The following is a 23,094-nucleotide window of genomic DNA, read 5'->3' on the forward strand; positions in this document are numbered from 1 at the left end:
GGGCGTGCTGACGTCACGGCAGCGGTGGCTGTGGGGGCGGGAGGAGCCGCCGCCGGGGCAGGGTCCTAGCGCCGCCGCTGCGCTCCGCCGGCCCGGAGGCGGGAGCTGGGGAGCACAGGGCCCGGACGGCGGCTGGGGCAGCAGGGTCATTCCCGGCCGGCGTCTCAGCGATCTCCTCGGGCCCGCCGGGCCATAGGAAGGGTTAGGAGGAGGCGGGCGGGGGGGACGTGGTCGCTGCCGCCTCCGCTTCCCCCACGGGCTTTCCAGGGCTCCGCCCGGGGCGGGACCCCAACCCACGGAGATCTGGGGCCGCGTGTGCTGGGTGCGGCAGGGAAACGCGGAAGGGGTTGGAGCTGAACAGAGCCCGGGGAGGCGGATCGGGATAAACGGCACACGGGGCAGCGGCGGCTGAAGACATGAAGAGTCCGCCCTGTCCGGCCATCGCGCCGGGAACGGAGCCTCCTGACCTCCGGTGGATCTGGGTGCGACTCCCGGGAAGTCGCCTCCTCCCCAGGGCTGCTCCGCCCAGCAATGACCGCACGGTGCTGGGACAACCCTCGTGTACCGCTCAAGCTGCCACCTGCGCACAGCCCGCTACGGTGTTGAGCTGACACACTTAAATTTATTCTTGAAAACTTCCCTTTCTCAACTTGCCAGCTTTACAAAATCAGGTATTTAAATACACAGGCAAAATTGCTTAATTGGTGGTGACTCATGACGAGCTCCCTATTTCCTGGACACGAGTCACACATTCTGATTTGTGGATGCAGGATGGATATAATCTGCACTATGTGACCAGAGAGTCCGAAGTCCAAGGAATAAATCAAGTTTTAAGTGCTGCAGCCTGGTACCAACCTTCATAGGCTACGTTCAACTCCTGTTTCTTTGTGTTTGGCCCCTGTAAAAGTAATAAACAACCTCCTTCCCAGTTGGAAGTTGGTGTGAAAACAAGTTAATAACAGGCTCGGATAATAGTGTTTACCACTAGAAATCACCCCTCGAAATTGTTGCTTTTGAGTAGGGTTGGATGAGTTCGCACACTGTAAAACAGGCCAAGACATACACACCAAATGGCAAACAGGAAAAGTGAACCAAAAAACTGCTTATTGGGCAAAAGAACCTGTTTGTGCTCCCAGCAACTGAGAAAAAGCGCTGCCTGGGTGATATAAAGAGCGTCTGTATGTACGGGGTGGGAGTCCAGCAACAACGCTGGGTAATGGAATGAACTCTACGTTGCTAATGTCATAACGGCAGATACATACGGAAGACAAAAAATACACAAGAAAAATGCACTGAGGTTTATAAAAACAACTCCAGGCAGGAAATGTGACAACACTGGAGGAGCGCAAGGGGAGGCAGAGCTGCCACCTGCCCAGGTCTCACAGCCACACAAGCAGCTGCGGTCAGAAGTGGAGGCTGAGCACCGTGGAGCTCTGTCCTGATCCAGGATCGGCTCCAGTTCTGCCAGGGGATGGCTCTGGCCTGGGCTTCTCCAGGAGCTCTCTATTTGAATTCTCTTTCCCACATCTCTCTCCATGTGAAAATTTAATCTGCAGGCAGTATTGCTACAGAGGAGAGGGGCTGCCAGGACCTGGCGTTGCTCCCGGGGGACAGCGGCCACCACGCTTGCAGGCAGTCCCATCAGTCCCATCCTCTCCTCTGCCAGTCCCCCTGGGGCTGCTGCATCCGTCACACACACAGGACTCACATCCACAGAGTTTCCAGAAGGCAAGAGCTGTGCAACCTGTCAGCCCAGCTTCTCTTCTGATCACAGACCTCCTTGTGTTATCTCACACATAATTGCTCTGAGGTTAACACTAGGAGGACAATCATTATGTTCAAGCTAAAACTGGTATCGGTTCAACATTACCACGCATGCAAACACGTATCAAGCAAACAGGGCGGCATCTTTCAGCTCCCATGTCCCACAGTCACAGACGAGGCTGTTTTGTGGCTCCGCTTCCACTCCTTGAATTACACTCAGCATAGTCAGTAGGAACCAGCATCTCATTGAGACCGGCTGGCCGGTGCGCAGAGCTGACGGAAAGCGGTGGCCAGGAAGGAAAGCCAGGCCTCTGAGCGGGAGGAGTGCTGCACCCACACAGCATCGGCTCAAAATAGACCCGACTGCAGCACTGCAGCGAGCGCCAGGGACCACATAATGACACCGTACAGTGCGGGGACAGAGGGGCGGAAAACAGGAAAAGTATATTTAGCAAACTATTTCCTGATACTGTTCCCCTTCTGTGAGAGACAGGTACTTAAAACAAATATTGTGGGCAAATGGATTCTGCCCTTTGAAGCAGACAAGGCATTTCATGGAAGCACAGAAACACCTAAGTAGGAAGGGCCAACCGGAGGTCTCCAGCCCAGCCACACGTGTCCACCCAGAGCGGGATGCTCTGTCAGAGCTGGTAATGAGATCTCAGGGACTCTTTGCAGCCTCCTTCCTTTGACCACAAGTTAGAAGTTGCCACATTCCACAATGGTGAAAGTCTGGAGCACAACTCTCACAACGCTGAGGGTTGGATCATTTCTTCCCCAAAGGGCTGTAGGGCATTGGAACAGGCTGCCCAGGGCAGTGCTGGAGTCACCATCCCTGGAGGGGTTGAACAGAGATGAGGTTCTCAGGGACATGGAGTAGTACCAGGGTTGGGTTAATGGCTGGACTCAATCTTGAGGGTCTTTTTTCAACCAAATGATTTATAAGATGTCCCTGTTTCCTCTCGTCCCATCCCCAGGCACCTCTGAGGAGTCAGGCAGCTGGAGGCAGCAGCAAGACCTGTCCTAACTCTGCTACAGCCTGACCGCCCCCTCCTCCTTGTGAGCCCCACACTCCATCTCCTAACACCCACCAACACCAGGAGGTACAGAAGCATCACAAAAAAGTGAAACGGGCAAAAAGCGAGTTAGGTGAGTGAGCGAAGTCAACTGGTGGTGGGACCCATCCTGACAGGAACTGTGTGACAGTCCTCTGGGGTGACAGTAACCCCAATAACATTAGACGGGGTGCAGTCTGGGAGCAGATTCTGCCGGGAGGATACACCATGATGGGCATGGCACTAGCACGCTGTCTCTGCAAGCTGCTATTTTTAACATCTTTAAGATTTTTAAGATTTGAGCAGAGATACCTCCTGGGTTTGGAGCTCCTACTTGGGAAATCAGAGAGGAGAAACCAGAAATGGTTCCAGTCACACCAGATTTTTCTTGCTACGCAACCACACCAACTCCCCACCTGCCAGACTAACAACTGGCCAAAAGAACGGAGCTCAGGGTACATGCAAGCTGAGAAGCGGCTGAACGACTTGCACAGAAGGACCCTGCAGCACCTGGTCCACAGCTGATGCTGGAAAACTGGCTCGTGGATGCACCACAGGGCTCCTGTGTGACTCTGGATAAGTCACTTAACCCGGGCCTCAGTTTCCCCTGCTGTACACGTGTCACATTTAACTGCCACAAGGACCAACTCACTGATGTCCAAGGCACTTGGAGATCCTTGCATATGGAGAAAAACCATGTAAAGAACACACACTGTGGAGAGAATATTGACCCAAGAGATGGGCCGACACGCACCTGTGCTCCCACCCACCAACTTCACACAGCACATGAGGTCCATGGTGTTTATAACACATGTAGTACAGACAAGGTGATCTTTCTACTGCTAGAGACAGAGAGGAGAAAGATACCAGAGATGAGTCTACCGGGGTATTTCTGAACAGTGTTCCCAAAGGATCTCAGGATGAACTTGCTTCCACTAGGAAGGATCAATTGTTTGCTCTCGGAAAGGCCACCCAAATACTGGGCAATACAGCTTTTAGGTCAGAAAAACCACAGATGGGACAGGCTGTGATTTGCAAAGCCACTTGATTTCAGCAGCTCTGTTTGTTGCGAGTTTGCACGCTCCTCCTTCTTACCCTGATTCAGGGATCTTAGTCCTTCTTGCCCTAGGCTGGCCAGTGACACAGAAGGACAAGAAATAACGGAGCTATTCTCTTCAGTGCCTTGTAGCCGTCAGTGGCTTCCAAGCAGTTCTCTGCCCAAGGATGGGAAGAACAAGTGGAGATGAAAACCATTCTCTCCCATGTCCATCTATCTCCAACAAGAGCTTTGGTCTTTTTCACTGGGATAGATTTCAGCACCGAGTGTGACAGCCCCAGCAGCAGCCCTCAGCCACACAGTGGCTCTACACATTGTCACTCTGTCGTTTGGATGTAAACAGGGACAGCCAGCATGGTGCAGGGGCCGTCCGAGGCAGCCTGCAGCTCTGTCAGCGCCAAACTGGATGCCATGCTGTCAGACTGCCCAGGAACGACAAGGTCCGAGTCTGCAGCTCCTGACCCACCAACCACGATGGACAGAACTGCGTCCGACTCCTGGAATGGTTCTTTGTTTGGGCTGCCTTCGGGGGGACTTTCCCCAGCAGCACCGTCCTTCAGCTCTGCCAGAGCCAGCTGGCTGGGCAGGGACAGGCCCGCCTTGCGCCCCCGCGCCACCCGCTTCTTCTGAGGCTTCCTGAGCTGCAGATCCTTGTCCTTGGGTGATCCCAGCCGGCACTTGTGGTCCTTCATGTACTTGTGGCGCGTGAAGCCTTTGCTGCAGGTGGGGCAGCGGTATTTGTAGTTGCCGGTGTGCGAGCGCTGATGCTCTATCATGTGGGCTCGTCGGCTGAAGGACTTGTTGCAGTACTGGCACTTGTGGATCTTCATCCCTGCACAGAGCATGGGAGGAGAGAGTGCAGTTAGAGACCCTGCACCCAAAACCTGCACCGCACCGAGGGACCGCATGGCAGCTGCAGCTCCTCTTCCAAGGAGATGGTCCCTGATAAAAGGGAGGGGATATTGTGCCAGGCAAACTTGCAGTCAGAAAAGGGTGCGTGGCTACACCTTGAATCTCCATGTTTGCAAAGGGCTAAAACAATAGTTCTTACCTCAAGTGAGAGTACTAAATATCACCAGAAAAAAAGTGTCAGGTAATTGTCATGAAAATGCCAAACAATCTTGAACTCTGATTTTTTTTCAAGTGTATTTGGCAAGTAAAAAAAATTTGCTTTCTTTTTTTCCTCTCAAGCATGGGAACGTAGTTTAAAACCAACCACCCATTGCACTGTCAGCACAGTCCCATCTGATCATGCTTTGCAGGGCTTTGGACATGACAGGCACAAGAAAAGACTTTCCGTGTTACCCCAAGAGACAAAAGTCAGAATGTTCCCTAGGGCAAGGGAATAATTTGTCTTTATTAGGACTGGGAACACATAGAGAAGGGAATCAAATCCCAGGAGATCCCCTTTTCAATGTGAGGTCATATTGAGGAGGAGTGGACAGAGCACTCTGGATATTCATTTGGTAGCAAACACCATAAGTAATCCAGCTCTGCTTCTGCATCTTGCCAGCAGGTGCTGCCTACAGATTCATATTGCCTTAGAAAACAGACTCAAGCTCGAACACAGCTGTAAATGCAAGCTCACTTAAATAGCCCTGCCACAATAGAGATTAAAAAAAAATCTATAGCTAAGAAATGATATTAAGAATTAAGGCTATATATATCCAGAAAACACTGTACCACACATGGTGGAAAGTTCTCCCCCAGGGAACCACAGAGCAGTGGTGTTTGCTGAGCGGTGGGTAGGGGACACCACAGGGAAAGCACCTGAAAGAAGCACCTTGAGCTTCTGGGGGTGTAAAGCAGAATCACAGTTTGCTCTCTCTTGGTTCTCAGGCTTTCTCTGTCTGTAACACACTCCTGTGGCACCACCGTGAATCCCGGCCACTTTGTCCCCAGCCCCTGGCAGCACAGGCAGAGCTGCACTTACCTGAGTGGGACAGGATGTGGGCCTTCAGCTTGTCGGGCCTGTTGAACTCCTTATTGCAGCCCGTGTGGCTTCTGTAATGACAGTAAATGCTGGTGAGCAGCACGAATCAACTGAGGATCAATGTATAAATAGATCCACAACCCTCCTGTTTACCAGTACCCCTGGGTCCCTCCGTGTGGTTTCGGTAGGAGCTCCACTGTTTCAGCCCTTCTGGAGAGCAGCAAGAAGTAACCAGGCTGCTACAGGGATACATGGCTCCTATAACACACATGGTCTGTGTCTCACTATGAATGCTCCTAAAAACTGCAGGTTCAAGAACCCAGATGGTGACAGAAATACTTTGGAAGGAGCAACAAGGTGGCGGGAGCAGGGAGAAGTCAGTCAGCCTGGGCCGTCTCAGCGGGCCCACGGCTGTGCCACGGATTTGGGAACGCACCTTACAAACCTGGCGTTCTCCAGCGGCTGCGTTAGCTCCTGTGTTGCCAAGTGGTTTTCGAGACACAGTAATTGGGGAGAGCCCAATTCAGGCAACCCTGTGCTTTGTGGTCAAATAATACTCCTCTTCCCCAGTGCTCCCCAGGTGCAGCCCTCCCAAGCCTCCCATGAAGGCAGGCATTATTTTACAGGGCTTGATGAACTGAGATGGAATTATGTGGCCCCACAGGAAGTCAACATGAAAGAATGGGGACTTCTGGGCTCCCAGTTTGACAGCATGCAGCATTCCTGCCTCCCCAAGAAGCAGCGCATTGGTAGATGCCACATATGTACCCCATGGTACCTGCAGGAGACTTGCCTTCCTTGCCAAACCCCATCCCAACCCCATGAAGACATGCCGCCATGCTGGAGACACGCTACGTACGAGAAGGGACATTTATATTTCTTAAAAGGCTCATGGATCAGCATATGTCTCTTGAGTTTGTCTTTCCGATTGAAAGCTGCATCACACACTGAGCACTTAAAGGGCTTTTCACCTGGATTAAAAAACAAAGAAACCAAGAGTCAGGGAGCGTCCAGTCAGGCTAAACACCAGCCAGCAGTGTGACAAGATGGCCAAGAGAGCCACCAGCACCCTGGCTTGTGCCAGCACTGGTGTGGCCAGCAGTACCAGGGCAGTGATTGTCCCCTGTACTAGGCACCGGGGAGGCCAAACCTCAAATCCTGGGGACAGTTTTGGGCCCCTCACACCAAGAAAGCCCTTGAGGTGCTGGAGCGAGTTGAGAGAATGGAACAGAGCTGGTGAGGGGCTGGAGCACAAGTGTGATGGGAGCGGCTGAGGGATCTGGGGGGTTCAGCTGGAGAACAGGAGCTGAGGGGAGACCTGATCTCTGAACTGCCTGAAAGGAGCTTGGAGCCAGGGGTAGTCGGGCTCTGCTCCCCAGGAACAAGCGCCAGGAGCAGAGGAAACGGCCTCAAGTTGCGCCAGGGGAGGTTGAGGTTGGATGTTGGAACAATTTCTTCCCCAAAGGGCTGTGGGGCATTGGAACAGGCTGCCCAGGGCAGTGCTGGAGTCACCATCCCTGGAGGGGTTGGACAGACACAGAGACGAGGTTCTTGGGGACATGGGTTAGTGACAGCGTTGGGTTAACAGCTGGACTCAATCTTGAGGGTCTTTTCCAACCAAGATGATTCTATGATTCCCTAAGACTCGTATTACTACAAATGACTTATGCAGTCAACTCTGTTACTCTGGTTATCAGGAGAATGGCCAGGGCACCACAGCACAGACTGTGATATGGAACCAGAGAGCACTGCAGTGCCACGGAACCCGTACCCGAGTGGATGTGGGCGTGCAGCTTGAGGTAGTGCTCCCGGCGAAAGAACTTCTTGCAGATCTGGCACTTGAACTTGCTGCCCCCGCCATGCGTGGGGATGTGGCGCCGCAGGTACCTCTCGCAAGGGAACACCTGTTAACACACAAAACCGAAACTAAGAGCCAGCAGCGCACAAGGGACACCACTGAGCCTGCACGGGCATGGGAGGTGCAGTCTGTACATAAAGCACCAGAAGCTCATGGTCACTGCTTTTTTGGAAACGACGTGCTGAGGAAACCTTTAGTTTGCATAAGGAAAATCCAGATAGAGGTCAAAAAACAAACAAAACCCAAACAAACAGAAACAACCACCACCTTCCTGTCTTTAAAAAATGCATCAGCTGAAACCTTGCTGCTAAATTTTGTACCACTTTACTGCTGAGGACCAGCGCCCCAGACAGACACCCAGTCTCCAACTGGAACCAGCAACAGGATGCGCTGGGTAAGGACCCCCAATAGCAGCACCTTCCACTAGTACCCCCAGTAGTTAGTACCTGACCACACTGTTAACTTCAATTAGAGCTTCTCAATCATCTGTTACCAAAGGCTCCCACTCGTGGTCTTTATAAAGCCAGTATGAACGGTGCCTTTGGCTAACGGGAATACTGGAGACACCCAAGCTAAGTGAATTCCCAGCAGCTCCATGTGTGTCCTGTGCTGAGGACCCAGAGCTGGACCAGCACTGCAGGGGGGTCTCACCAGAGCAGGACAGAAGGGCAAGATCCCCCCCCAACCTGCTGCCCATGCTGTGGCAATGCTGCCCAATGCATCGATACATACACGTCCTAGACCGGCTCAGGCAGCCATCACTCACCCACCTTCTGGCAGTGAGGGCAGGGAAAGTTGTGCGTTGCCGTCTGCAGATGGTGCTCCAGGGCTTCTGGGGTGGAGTACTTATTTACACACTTCACACACCTGAATTCGGAGAGAAAGGACAGCGCCTGTGAATGAGGCTGCGGCCAGCAAACCACACACGGCCAGCTGAGCCCAGGCAGGGTTGCCCAGCTCACCAGCCACCTTCCAGGTTGGTTTTTGATGGGGTCAGTTTGGTACAGACAACACCACCACCACCCAGGTGCTCTGAAACCTCAGCAACCCCCATGGCCAGAACACACTCATACTTAACATCCTTCCCCAGGGCGAGATGCTGGGAAACTGGAGAAGTTTTCAAATTGCTAGTGCTCTTCCACACAGACACCCATGGGAGCACCCAGGCATATACTCCACATTGCTCCCTCACAGAGACAAGCCCTAAGTAACTACTTCACCTTACTTAAAACACCTCATTTCATCTTCATTGCACAAAGAGAGCAGCTCCCAGTGAGGCGGCTGAGAGTGGGGTTACAGCCCAGCAGCCGTGCTACCCATGGCTGGGGCAGCCACAAGGTGACACTCTCCCGTGTGGGGTCTCCAGCATCTGAGAAAGCTTCAGCTCATGCCATCACCTCTCCCACACTACCTGGGCCTTCTCCACCTACCTCACCTGTTCTCACACATCCTGGCAGAGTTTCTGGCAGAAACCTCTGCCAGAGCTGCCTGACACTGGGCAATGGGGACATGCACCATCCACAGTGAACGCAGAGGCACTTGCACAGTGTATCTGCTGTGAAACTCCTTTTTCTTAGATCAGACTAAAACCTCCTCAAACAGAAGCAGGGTTCTCATCTCAAAGATTCCTGCTAGCAAGCTGTAAGATGAAGCTCCACAGTGTAAGGATAACTAGAAGTCATGGACTATGCAAGAAGTAGCAAATTATTTATTCCATGAAGCTCCAAGGTGACTTCAGGATCCTCTGGGCTTCCTACTCTTCCTGTCTCTACAGGCACTTCAAAAGGTCCAGATTGCTCTTTGTGAACTCCTCACCCCTTTCCTCTATACTAACAGAAAGGTCTTCCCTAGTAAAAGACCCCGTGGCAGCAAAGGGATAGGAGAAATAACTCATTTTACCTGGGCACAGTTCCTACCATCCACATTCCCTTTGCTGCAGGTGTTTATGAATCGTAGAAAACAGGCTGGGAACTGGCTTTCCTGGGTCTCTTGCCCAACCAAGCACACATTCAGTTGAGCCCATCTCATTCTTGACTGGTGATAAGAGCATTTACAGTCCTGATCTCAGCCTTTCACTGTTGTTCTGAAAGGTTCCTTGCACTCAAAGTGCTTTGCTCCAGCAGCCTAGTGCAGGGGCTCCCCACGTGCCACCTGGGTGCCCAACAGAACCATGGATGCTGGACACACCCCTCTTCCCTTTAATGTCCCCACCGCTCTCAGCCAAACACACTCTGCACCCACTCACTCCTACAAGCCTTGTGAGCACCGATTGCTACTGTACTTGTACACGGCCACATCCTTCTTGGGGCTGTGCTGGGGCAGCAGGCTGTGGGAGTACTGGTGGACGCCCAGCTCGTACAGGGAGGGAAAGTCCTTGCTGCAGAGGTGGCAGCGATAACTCAGCTCCTCCTGGTGGCTCTTGATGTGCTCAAGGAAGGACTCCAGCTTCTGGAAGGTCTGAGCGCAGGTTTTCACCACACACTTGTACACCTGGGCAAAGAAAGGAGAGTGACCGGAGCGGCACACTGTGGGAACAAGCAGGGAAAATCCTCTGCCTCCTTTTTGGAAATCATTGCCACAGGGTCATTTACAAAAAGGGACCACTGTCCCTTGAGCCACTGTGCTGGAGGACAGCTGAGCTGATGTTATGAATGAAGCAGCACTGCAGTTCCCAGAGCTTCCCACCGTGGCCATGGGGCTGCTGGCACTCTGTCAGGGCACAGCAGTGAAACCCTGCCCTGCGCTGCAGCACAACACAACGTGGGGGTAAAACATCCCCCTCCTCTGAGGAACAGTCTTTAAAGAACAGTGCAGAGCAGCTCAGCGTCAAAATATGGCTGACAGCTCCAGGTGAAGACAACAGCAGAACCTCCTGGGAGCTGGATGTTCTGCAAACGCAGACTGTCAGGGCACTCCCGCAAGAAACCACAGTGGGAGAAAAGGGTGTCGGTATGAGTGCCTGAAACCACTCAAGTGGGTCCGCAACATCCCAGCAGTGACTGTTGCACAATCTGGCAGTTGCCACCTACACTGAAAATTTTGGACTTTGCTTCTTCTCTAGCCACCCAAACCTGTTTGGCTGACTTCTCGCTCAGCAGGGTGGGGGCAACGGAGCTTTTCAAAGCCACGCTGACCACACAGCTGCAACCCAGACATGCAGTGAGCCAAGCAGCATGCGAAGTGCCGGCAGCTTTGCAGAGCAAGAGGCTCAGGACAGACCATGGGAGCTGGTGTGCTATATGAAGCCCGTCCCAGCCCTGCCACCAACACAGCACACCCTCTGTCCCTACCTGCTCGTTCTTGTGCTGTGTCATGTGCGATTTGAGCTGGAAATAGGTGTTGAATTTGCTGGGGCAGAACTGGCACTGGTAAGAGCTATCGATCAAGACAACCTGCTTGGCTTCCAGTTTGCCTGCCTTGCTCTCATCCAAGGGGCTCATGTCTTGGGGTGGTTCTGCTGGGTTCGTTGATGGCTGAGTCAAACCTGGAGAAAGGGAGAGACAAAGTCACAGCCTGACCATGAGACAGCTCAGAAAGCTGCTGTGGAAGTGCCACGCTGCCAAGACACACCAGGCCTGACTCTGCGGACAGGCTCTTCCTTCTTAAGACAGATTCTTTAGATCAGACAAATCTCACTCTCTAACAGGGTCGCTTTAAATCTTGTCTACAGATTCCCAAGGGCTCTGACTACTCCGTCTTCCTCTGCTTGACCCATTCTATTTTTCCAGGGACACAACTGCGGAGTAGTCATCGGGGCAGTCCCCTGCCAGGGAACCAGAGCTGGATTCACTCCCATCTCTGGCAGGGGACAGGAGGTAAGATCCAGCCAGCAGCAAACAGTCCGTGATGTCTGCACAGAGCAGCTCCAGTGGGGCCTTCTCCTCGATGTGACATTGTCACAGTGTCCTCTTCCCCACCACAGCTGGGGGCACCCAAGGATGTACCTGCTAGCTGAAATTGAGCAAATGTGACTCGCTTCTCTAGTGTGTGCTGCTAAACCCCGTGGGAGGAACACAAACAGCTCCTGCCTCCCCTCCCACCCTGTGTGGAGGTGCAGGGACGTGCAGACTCCTCACACCACTGCTCTGCCCCCGGCACGTGCCATCCCCAGGCAGCAAACCTGCATTCTCCTCGTCCTCTGGCTGGTTGGGATTCAAGGCCATGACCTGCACTGTGATGGAGTTGCGGGAGATGGTGCACCCCAGCCCTGGAGGCCACACTTTATGGGTTTGCATGTGCTTCTTCACATTGGACTTCTGGGCGAAGGCTCGGCCGCACACGATGCACTGGAAAGGCTTCTCGCCTGTGTGACTGGAGGCAGAAGGCAGCGTGTCAGCAGTGGGCAGCATGAGGGGGCAGCACCCGGGCAGGGACAGGGTGGCTGCTGCAGGACTGTGCTGAGCACTCTGTTCAACCGGTCAACACCCAGACCAGCCAAACAAGGGCTTAAAGACTTGATTAATCAGAGTTAGTGGATTGTGAGAAGCCTGGGGAAACAAGCCTGGTACACAGACAAAACACTCGTGGTCTGGGGATGGCAGGGGATCAAAGGAAGAAGTGGGAGAGGAAGAGAGCTCTGCAGCATCAGGACATTCACTGTCAGGGTTTCCACACAGACCTCAGGGACTCCATCACTTTGTCAGAAGAACAATCCTTTTCCCCTGTGACCCCTCCCTCCCCTGCACACGTCTATCCTAGCTTGCAGCCCCTGATCTCCCTGAATTTGCTCTTCCCTGTCTGCAGCAGAAAGGTCTTTCTACCCTGCCCTTCTGCTGCAGGGGAAAACACAGACTCTAACACACAGAGTCTGTCATGTGAAGAGTCCAGGCTGGAAAGGGGAGCAAAAACACCACTTGTTTGTTCTCATCTGCCCCAAGACCAAGTGCTGCAGAGGGAAACTGAAGATTTCACCTGCCTCCTGCCAGACAAGAGCTGTCTTGTAAGAGCTCCCTATATAGACACTGAGCTTGGCCTACAGTTGGCTAACACCATCAAACATGAAGGCCACAGCTTGCTAGGGAGGGAGAGGAAAGGGCAGAGGCAAGCAGCAGAGATGCTGCTACTCCAGAGATCAGGTGACAACAGGTTTGGTTTTCAAGGTCTCATCAGTGAGGAAAACAAGTCCCCAGTCACGGCCCATAATCAGCAAGATTACATCCGCGATGCAGCCTTCATCCCGGCCACTGGGAAAAGGTGTCTTGGAGGAAGGGAGATGAAGGATCACCTCCCAGTGCTGCACAGATTGTGGGATGTGACAAACACAAGGTCTGCTCGACTGTGCAGGCTCCCTCAGAGTCTGGGCTAGTGGCACCGTTACCTTCTGATGTGCTGCTGCAGGTCGAAGTTCTTGGTAAAGGCCTTGTCGCAGTAAGTGCATTTCAGCTTGGGGGACTTGGGTTTGCCTGGAAGAACAAGAGCGCACACAGAAATGAGAACACGTGGCACAGCACTGTCACCTCAAGACACATCTATTCGAGGCCAAGAATAAAGGGCTTATGAAAGGATAAGATCTGCCTGGCCAGATTGGGTGGAGGTTACGGGCACAAATATTTATTTAACATAGCCTGAGCTAACTCTAGAAGTCCTGATAAGAGTAGCAGTGGAGGGACAGGGCATCCTCTGCAGGCACTAACTGCTCCAGGGACCCTTCCAACTGTGCTACACAGCACCTACTTCAAAAGCATGTTAGACATTGGGAAAAGACACAGGATTAGTGAGAGGAAGGGCCCCAGGTCTGTCTGCCTCCCATGAACTCCCCAAGGTCAGCCATCAGCCAGCACACAGGCATCCAGAAGATCGGTCAGTCCCATCTTCTAGCTACTGTGACGGGGTATAAACCAAGGGCCTGCTGAGCCCTTGGGAAGAGTCTTCAGGGCCAGGCCACATCCAGCCCACCTCCTGTGGCCAGGCAGTCTTCCATGGGTTACACAGACCAATCTCTAACACTTTACTTGGCAGGATCTCCCCAGTTCAGGTGTGATCCCATAGGCGTGCAGCTGCATAGATTTAGCACAAGCTTGCTCACGTGGTAGCTCCGTGAAAGTCCTTCACAAGTGCTCAGAGGTGACAGACAAGAAGCACGGCCACACTTATCACCTGCTCTTGATAGCCTGGCGCAGAGTATCATGCTCCTCCTCTGGTACCACTGCATTGCGCCTGGAGAGCCTGTGGCTCAGCAGCCCACTGCAGGACACGCACAGACTGGCGCAAAGTGCTGTAAGGACACCTACCTTCCTGCAGCCCGCTCTCGTTTTTGCAGCGCCGACTTTTGGCAGCAGAGGCAGAATCAAAACCAACCACGCCGCCTCCTCCTGCGCTGGTCAAAGCTGTGGGGGTGCTGGTGCTTTTGGGCTTGAACCCCTGTTTCCCAGGGCTGTACACAGGAGGGGAAGGGTACACGGGACTCTCCACACACTGGCTTGGTACCTGCAAGAGTGCCATTTATCAGAGGAAACAGCTTTGCTACACAGAGTCACACTGTGCCCTGCCCTCCATCCCATTGCCACACTGGGCTATCAGTCTGGGTGAGTTTTCTGCCTCCTGCCACACTGGATCAAATTTCTGGTTCCCCAGCCCAACTACTTGTCTCTAACTAAAACAAACACCCTGCACGGTGTGAAACTCTCCTGCTGAAAATCACAAAGTATCCAAGAGCTATTACAGCAGGAACACAACAGCAAAGAAACACTCTGAAGGAGGGGTGGAGTCCCTCATCTATGTCCTATGCCTAGAAGAGTTTCTCATGTCTCTGGAGGTTACCAGAATGATCAGCCCTGACCCTGTGGGTTGATGTGGTTTGAGGGAATTTCTGTTGCCCACCCCAATAAATTAACACACAGCATGAAGCATCGAACATCCCCCTCCATTTCTGACACTGACACTGCCAGATCACATGCCAGCTACTAATACAAGGCAGACAAACCTCTGTCACGCTGTTTCTGTTGTGAATGGCAAGGTTAATGTGGAGGCCGTGAACAGCTGACCCACTGGTAAACCCAGCTCTGCCTGTGTCTCTCTTTAAGAACAGCTGCCTTGTCAAGTCTGTTAATATTTAGACTGGCTTCTTCCTCTCCACGTAAGCCTGCAGTGCACAGGGCAGTGCTCTGCAGCCCCCTGGGAGGTGAGACACTCTCCTCAGCTCCCTCTCACTCCCTACACCTGCACGTATCCCTCGATCACAGGTCTCCTAAGCCCACGCCAGCCAAGCTCTCCATCCCTCTCAAACATTTCTCTTGGTCTCAGGAACCTCTTGCCAACATCCTTCTGTTCAGCACCCTCTCCCAGAGGAAACAATCATTGTCAAATCACCTAATACGTTTTCCCAGACTCTAATTCTGCATTTCTAGTCCAGGTGGCTCCCAAGCAGCCCTGCTTGTCGGCAGAGGCCCAGGAGGACCGAGCCCCTGCGGACAGCCCCCAGCCTTACCTCCATGGGCGGGTAGGGTGGCAACCCCAGCGTCGGGATCTCCACGGCGCTGTTTGCTGCCATCGGAGCCGGCGCACTGTACACCTCCACCACGCCGCCGCCAGCGCTGGGCTGCCCCGGGGCCCCCAGGCTTGGGGGAGGAGGTGGTGGAGGCTGAGGAGGGGGTGGCGGCGGGGGAGGCGGAGGCGGGGGGGGCTGGGACAGGTAGCCAGCCCCAGCGTGCATACTCAAGCTGCTCTAAAACCAGAACGGGGAGAGAGACAGACAGATAAAATGTCAAAAATGCAGCAGCAATGAGTTGGAGGGGCTGCTCCCTCACACACGTCCCCAGCCCCGATTCAAAAAGGCACAGTGACAATGTCCTGACAACGCAGCCCTGTCCAATGGCCAGGCTGGACCACGCTGTGCTGGCATGACCTGCCAGTAGACATCATCTCACAGAATGTTAGGGACTGGAAGGGACCTCTAAAGATCATCTAGTCCAATCCTCACCATGAGATCTACTCCAAAATCCAAGCACTCAAGCCACACTGCTTTTTTTATTGTTTTGTTTTTAAAGCTTTTAATCCTTCTGGCTACAAAGATTTTCAGAGCATGGCGAGTGCATACAGCCTGGCCAGCCACAGGGGGAGCCCAAAACAACTATCCCAGGAGGAGAGGAATCCATGTGCCAAACTAACAAGGGCTCTGGAAGCCAACCTTTGTATGGGGGTGCAACAAAAAGCTGGAGAGACCACGTGACAAAGATTTGGGCATCCAGCAACAAGGACACCAGGAGAGAGCAGGCCCTGGAGCTGTCCTGTCATCTACCCATCGCTCCTTCCCGAGCCTGGCTGTTACCTTGGGAGGTGCCCAGGATTCAGCACGGAAGCAGATCTGTCAGTCTGACTGACCAACAGGACTCTCCTTTGCAAACACGGCCCCACGTGCGCCCCTTACCTGCACCGGGGGCTGCACTGTCGGCATGGGCTGGTCCAAGGATGTAAAAGCAGACATGGCAGACATCAGCACCTCATCGCTAACTAAGATGTTCCCTTGCACCAGGGTCTGGATCAAAGGTGATGGGGGAACGGTGATATACGTCGAAATTTGCTGAAAGGAAAAAAGGATGCATTGTTGACCAGCAACAGGACAAAATAATAAACAAAAAATGATGGCACTGCTTTTCACTGAACCTCGGAGCCTCTCTGGTGAGCCACAGTAATTATCTACAGCTTCCTGCTGAGTCCACGGTAGTTTCTAGCTGCAACAGTAAGGCAGCTCCAGAAAAATTATTCAGAAAAGGAGGTAAAAAAGATCATAGTGGCTTGCGAAAGTGGCCACTGGTTACAATTCAAATCAGGGGTTATTAAACAAGATCTGCAGGACAAACTGGTGGCAGACAAGTTCAGACTTTTCCTGGGTGCTTTCCCCAGCTAGAGATGCTGGAGAACTGAGGGAGGCTGCTCTGGCTGCAGATGCTGAACATCAGGCTCATCTCTTCAGGCTGGAGCCAGATTATAGGAGGGGAAGGAGACTGTCCCATTTTCTGGGTGGAAACAACCCACTTTTGCAGCACCATCCACTGGCACTATGTTAATTTGAAAAAAAAAACAGCTGGTTCAAAAGCACTTTGGAAACCACCACGACTGCAGGCACAGTACGTCAAACACAAGTGACTCGCTCCTGAGAAGTCTGTTGGGAAGAAGAGCTACTGCAGAGAGGATATTTGCTTAACGCTCGTCACACCACATTACCTGAGCTTATTTGCGGAAGACTGAGAGGGGGGATGCGGGGCTGAGGCTGCCAGATGCTGCCTCCTCTCCTGCCCACAAGTCAGATCACAGCCCAGGGCACAGCAAGGGCCGTTCCACCCCGAGCATCACAGAGCGAGCACCCAGGGATGCGGCCAGCCTGCCAGGCCATGACACCGGGGCTGTCCAGTACAACCAAAGCCTGGCTGTAACAGAGACACAATACAAACCCCTCCTGTTATGAAAAAAACAGCTATCAGAGGATACCGCACCGCAGAGGACCCAGCAGATTTAACCATGAGATCCCAAACCAACAGGACCGCAGCTGAGCCTCCCAGAAGAGAGGTCAGTCATGAGGTGTCCCTGATCTAGAAGTGACGCTCAGAGCTCCCCCATCCCCAAATCATGGTAGCGGAGCAGCAGTCTCTGCCCACACCACAGTACCTGCCGGCTGGCGCTTGGAGCCTGCTGCACCGACGTGATGGATGGGGTGTACACGCTGTTGTTGGCCAGCGAGACCGTGGCGAGGGAAGGGGCGTTTCCCTGGCACTGCTCTCTCTTGTGGGTCATGAAGGCAGGCAATGAGTTGAACTGTTTCTTACACTTCCCACAGAGGAACACATCTTCATCATCTGCAATTAAGAGGACCAGATCACTGCTCAAGGCTTTCTTCTGCATTCCCCAGTGCTATAACTAGTAAGCAGAGCCATAGGAGAACAGAGACCTTTTGGATCTTAGCACCTCCAGGACATCACCATCAGGAGAGATCAGCTGCACAGGCCAAATTGTCCCTCCTCCCCAGTCCCAAGCTCTCCCTAACACCACCTGATACGATTTAGCCCATCTCCCAAAATCGCCCATCTCCCTGTGACAAAGCGAATCCCATTGTCTGTCTTCTCATCCCAAAGACATGAACAACCAACCCAGTTCCTATAGCACCCTCTGCTTTTAGTCAAAACAGCTTCTTCCAAAGCACCCGCCTTATGCCAGCTGAGGCAGATTTTATTACTCAGGTTGCACAAAGGAAGAGCAGTAACTTGGATCAGGGCACAGCTTTGTGTCAGACTGCTAGTCTTTGGCACTTGCGCTTGACATTGGAAGCAGAAAGAAGACAACCCAGTTACCACGTCCTAGATGAAATTCGCAGTGTTAGCAAACAGCACAAGCACACACCATTCTGCACTTCACGAGGCTCTACCTCCTGCCTGACTCACAGCTCCAGCAGAATGTTTTTGGGGACACAGACTGTAACTCCAGGGGATAACTTGGTACCCACCCAGCAAGTCCTGGTCGAGCACTGTGAGTTTTCACATGAACAACCAGCTCCCGTATTCATTCACACAGGTGAGGTACTTAATAACTGGAGTAGTTGTACATCCCCAGAGGATAAGGGATTACATTAAAAATGTGAACAGTAACAAGCACTAGCAGCAGAGAGAGCAGCTGCTCTCTCCTTTCAAGCCTTTATTAGAAAAGTGCAGTCAAGTCTATTGTCATGACCATCTCCAAAAGCATCTCTGCTCGCTTGGGCACTCCTGCGCTGCCAGCTGCTCTGACAGTCACGAGTGCACGCTGTAGGAAGAAACCTGTGGCTCCCACCCCTCTTCGCTCTCTCGCGGTGCCACCAGGACTCACCCATCGACTGGATGGCGGTGGACGAGCTGACATTTTGAGCAGATGGATCCGCTACACCTCCCTGACCATCCAATAAGGACTGCACAGCCAGCACCGTCTGATTGTCCATTCCTGAAAGGAGACACAAGCACGGATGGTAAATTGGGCAGGGCCCAAACACGGAGCGCTCGCGAGTCATGGGGGAAGCCGCTCGCCAGCTGCTGCTGTCTTCTCCGCAGAGCCACTCTCGCCTTCTCATCGCCCTCCGCTCCACAGCATTAACTGTCACCTAAAGCAACACCCCCACCTGTCTCTGCACGCTCCTTTGATACATGGGGGGAAGAACTGCAAGGAAAGCCCAACGAGGGCTCGAGTTCAGGCATCTGCTGCAGAGCGGAAGGTTGCTTACAAATAGGGGTATGAAAAGAGCTAGGAAGTAGATATTTGGGATGTCACGGACCAGCTGGGGTAGCATCCTGTGTGGATCTGCCTACCAACAGGACAGACAATGCTGATCTTGCTGATGACAAAATCCTTGGTGTGCAGCAACTCTCTCTCAGCAGCAGTGTTAGAAAGGCCGCCCTGTTTCCAAGACCAGCATTCCTGGATCTGATCAGACACAGGGATACGAACTACAGAAGGATTTAAAAACAGCTTTAAGAAGGAAATACTAAACGTGGGTTCTTGGGAGATGCTTTGGGGGGGAACCTGCTCAGCCACCAGTTGCCACCCCAGTATTGGGACACGCAGGAGAGCAAGACTGTGGCTCCCCCACGGGCTCCTCTCAAGCAAGAGCTGCTGGTTGCCTTCTCTTGTTTCTATTTCCCTGGCCAGCAGCACCTAACTGATGGATCAAGTCCGACACACTCTATTTAGAAATAAGATGTAAAGACACATAGAACAACCTGATGACGGAAAAAAAATAGTGAAGAAGAGTGTTTTTTATGGACCACTCCTCCCTACCATTCTTTTAAGACACGGAACCCAAGAATAAAATAAATTGCATGTGAGGGTTGTGTGTTCTACCTTGAGGGTGAAAAGAAACGTGGGGGTTCCTGGGTTGTCTTTTACTTTTCTTCAAGATCTTTGCAGAACAAAACTGTAATGCTCTCAACTCAGAATTACGTGCCAGAAAAATCTATCGGTCCGATCATTTCCGAGCAGCGAGGCAAGGGCAGCTCCTGACGAGAGGTCGCTCGGCAAACGGCACCAGGAAAGGCAGCGAAATGCTGTAACAGGTGACAGCAAAAAGGAACTGCAGCAGCAACTGCTTCATCTTCCCATCATACGTTCCTCTTGTCATTTTAAACTTGCTCCCAGACAAGCAGGACGTTACGTTCCCAACAGGGAACATCCATATAATCCACAGCATTTTAAAGATACTCTAAATACTCACGTCTCCTACATCTCCAGTGTGAAGCAAATAACACTATGACTCCTTGAGCACCTTTTTTATCATGTCACCAGGAAGAGGCTGCAAACACTGCTTGTGGCCCTGGCAGAGAGGCAAGCGCTGCTCTGCAGCTGCTGGGGAGGGGAGGGCACGAGCAGCTACTGGAAAGCAGCGGGTGACGCTGCTTCACATGCTACCACAAAATTCCCCCTGTGCCTATGGGAACCCTTCCACATAAATCACAGGGAGGCACAGCAAAGCTGCAGGTCCAGTTCTGCAAGCCCTGGCTCGCATGGAGAGCTGCAGCCAGCTCGCAGCACAGCCCCGCCGGCAGAACAGCACTGGAGCACTCCTGGGGGGATCTTCTCACGCCGATCCAAGCCCTGCTTTTGAATGGACTTCCTCTCCTACAAACACCCTCCTGTTCGACTGCAAAGGCAGCGCTGCAGGCTCTTGTTGGCACAGACGAACCAGAGAGTGAAAGAGAGCAGTCATTCTGCAGTAGAAATAAGCCAGCAGGACGCAAAAGAAAAAGGAGGATCAAAAATTCAAGTTTCATATATTATGGGGATAATTAAGAACAGTTTGCATCAACGCTTGCACTCTTGCTGTGCCTGGCACCAGACAAGTGGGTTTCCTTCTGGGACACAGACAGATCTTCCAAATAAAAAAGCCACATGATGATCCTGCTTGCAGTAAGAAGCTTCAGGAGGGTCCAGGACCTGAAGACAGGTGACAACGGCGCAGCAGCACTGTCAGTGTTACATTCAACCTTCTGCCGGAGAAAAGTGGCCCAGGACAACAGAAATGCATTGCTCTTCATTCATTCGGCAATTTGTGCAAATGTCCATGGAGTCCTTGCAGTTTCACAAGGTAAACGCATGACACCACGTTTAACACAGAGGGAAATCGCCAAGTTCAAGGTTCAGTAACCCATGAAGGCAGTTATGTGGTTACATGGATGCCGTTCACAGGCATCCACAGACTCCAGGAGAAAGTTTTGGATCGATCCTGCACTCACTTCTCTCAGTTTAGAGAGGGAAACAAGACTGTCTGTTACACCCAAGTGCTACTTTCCCCTCATGCCCTTAATTTTATGCATCGAGTCCTTTTTTCCTGCGGACAGGAGCACCAGGTGCTTCAGTGGTGGCTGAAGATGCGTCCCTGCCCCACCGCACCTGCTGAGGCCACGGCTGCTCTCAGCACCGCACACCAACGCCAAGTCACCATCGACTTGTAATCAAATCAACAAAACAAAACAAACAAGCTCAGCTACTGAAAGCTGCCAATTATTGTGGGCTTAAAAAAAACACACTTTTTTTCTTAATTTGAAGAAATGTTTCGCGCTCCTGAATTCTGCGATGAAACTCGCACAATGAGGAGCTGATTGCAAAGAGGAAATAAGGAACTTGATTATACACAGTGCTGTCAAATGCACCAAGTAACCTGACAAAATAGAGAAACATTTCTTCTTTGCTCTTCTTTCTGTCATTGCAATTGCAGGTGCAGTTTGCAGAGCACAGGGTGATGATCACAGTGTAAGGCCTTTCCGCTAGCAGTGTTCGCACATGTAAAGGAAAATACGTGAGTAATCCAATTTCGGAAATAAATGCCTTGTGAAATAGATTTTCTCCAAATGGGCTGACTGAGCTCAGTGTCAGACTGCCACAGCTTGGCACATCCAAGAGTCTCCTTCTGATGGCACCTGCCCGTAACACAGTGTCCCAGCGCTAAACTGAGACGAACACAAGCGCGACTCATTCACCTGCACAGCAAACAGGTGCAGGGAGGATCAGGGACCCCAGTACACGGGGCATAGTGGGGTCCCAGAGAGCTGGGCACAGGGACTAGGATTGATGGGAGGGCAAGGGGCACATGAGTGATGGGGGTGTCCTGAGGACTGGTGATCCCCTTCACTGGGCACAGAGACAGGGGTGACGGGAGTGCCACAGTGTGCAGGGCACAGGGGCAGGGAGGTGATGGGGTGCCCTGGGGTGGGGGTACAGGAGCAGGGAGACCATGGGGTGCCTGGGGGTACAAGGGCAGGGAGGCAATGGGGTCCCCAGGGTGGGGGCACAGGGGTAGGAAGGCAATGGGGTGCCTGGGATGGGAGCCACAAAGGCAGGGAGGCGATGGGGTGCCCAGGATGGGGGGTACAGAGCAGGGAGGCGATGGGGTGCCTGGGGTGGGGAGTACAGGGCAGTGAGGCGATGGGGTGCCTGGGGTGGGGAGTACAGGGCAGGGAGGCGATGGGGTGCCTGGGGTGGGGAGTACAGGGCAGGGAGGCGATGAGGTGCCGCGGGGCACCGGGCTGTCGGGGGCTGCTCGGTGTGCAAGGCACCGGGCCGGGCAGTGCGGGTGCCCCCGCGCACGGGGCGGGGGTGGCAGGGGTGGCGCGGGGCACATGCCGGGGCACGGGAGGTGACGGGGTGCCCCGGGTGCCGCCGGGGTGCCCCGGGTGCCGCCGGGGGATGCCCGATGCGCTCCCGCCCCGCCCCCGCCGCGCGCACCGCCCGCCCGCCCCGGGGCCGCGCCGGTGCGCGCCGCCGCCGCGGGGGGAGCGAAGGGGGAGCGGGGCGCGGTCTCGCGCTGCCGGGAGCCCCCCGCGCCGGGCCAGGCCTCACGGGGCGGCCTCACCGCGGCCCCTCGTCCCGGGCGGCGGCAGCGCGGTGAAGCGACGCTGGGCTGGGGGGGGAACAAGGACAGGCGCATCCCCGCTGTCGGCCCGGCGCGGCCCAGCCGTGCTCGGCGCGGCGGCCCCGTTACCTTCCAGCGCCTCGAAGATCGCCTGCGCCATCTTGGAGCCGGGACGGCCGCGACCCGCCAGCCGGAGCGGGCACCGGGAGCGGCACCGCCGCCCGCCGCCAGGGGGCGCCCTCCGCCCGCGGCAGGGCCCGGGGAGAGCGGGAGGGGCGAGGGCGGGGCGAGGGAGCGGCCCGGGGGCGACCCGCGGCTCTGGGCAGAGACAGCCCGGCCTGTGCGGCGGGGCCTGGCGGGACTCTCGCGTTTAACTGGGGCCGCGGCGGAGCGGTGGTTCTGGCAGCGCCGCGAGAGTCCGCGGAGGCCGGGCCCCGCCGAGAAGAGCGGGAACTACACGGCGGTCACACCTGCCCCGCTCAGGCTCCCGGCGCGGCGTCTGCGAGTGCCCTCGAAGCCCCCACCCCGCGCCCCTGCCGCGGGAGGCGCACGCCCCCGGCCCCATGACCCGCTGCGCTCACACCCCACGGGCCCGAGAGCGGCGAGCCCTGCCCCGCCGCCTCA

General features: G+C 54.0%; 1 protein-coding gene across 2 annotated transcripts; it reads right to left on the bottom strand.

Moving 5' to 3' along the window:
• Positions 1–3,606: 3,606 nt before the first annotated feature.
• Positions 3,607–23,015, bottom strand: ZNF341 (zinc finger protein 341). Of its 2 annotated transcripts, XM_065850171.2 has the most exons (15): positions 22,600–23,015; positions 18,462–18,572; positions 17,271–17,458; positions 16,033–16,185; positions 15,094–15,330; positions 13,898–14,093; positions 12,985–13,069; positions 11,788–11,978; positions 10,958–11,151; positions 9,949–10,157; positions 8,438–8,534; positions 7,581–7,713; positions 6,669–6,780; positions 5,810–5,880; positions 3,607–4,708 (listed from the first exon to the last, which is right to left on the bottom strand). In XM_065850171.2, exons 1-15 carry the CDS (start codon positions 22,628–22,630, stop codon positions 4,194–4,196), a joined length of 2,523 nt encoding a protein of 840 aa, XP_065706243.2. In that variant the 5' UTR covers positions 22,631–23,015; the 3' UTR covers positions 3,607–4,193. The 2 variants fall into 2 exon arrangements, with proteins under 2 accessions (XP_065706243.2, XP_065706241.2); XM_065850169.2 differs by lacking the exon at positions 22,600–23,015 and having other exon boundaries at positions 18,462–22,241.
• Between the last annotated feature and the right edge of the window lie 79 nt (positions 23,016–23,094).

Source organism: Patagioenas fasciata, chromosome 16 (assembly GCF_037038585.1).
Source record: "Patagioenas fasciata isolate bPatFas1 chromosome 16, bPatFas1.hap1, whole genome shotgun sequence".
NCBI lineage: Eukaryota > Metazoa > Chordata > Aves > Columbiformes > Columbidae > Patagioenas > Patagioenas fasciata.

What these genes read in the sequence shown, in the direction of transcription:
- ZNF341 (XM_065850169.2), bottom strand. Translation starts at nt 18,699, where the DNA reads ATGAGAAGGCGAGAGTGGCTCTGCGGAGAAGACAGCAGCAGCTGGCGA. An exon ending in CACAGCACAAGAACGAGCAG is followed by an intron (nt 10,158 to 10,957) that starts GTAGGGACAGAG and finishes TTCTTTGCCCAG; the next exon opens with GTGTACAAGTGTGTGGTGAA. An exon ending in AAATATAAATGTCCCTTCTC is followed by an intron (nt 5,881 to 6,668) that starts GTACGTAGCGTG and finishes CTGTCATTACAG; the next exon opens with AAGCCACACGGGCTGCAATA.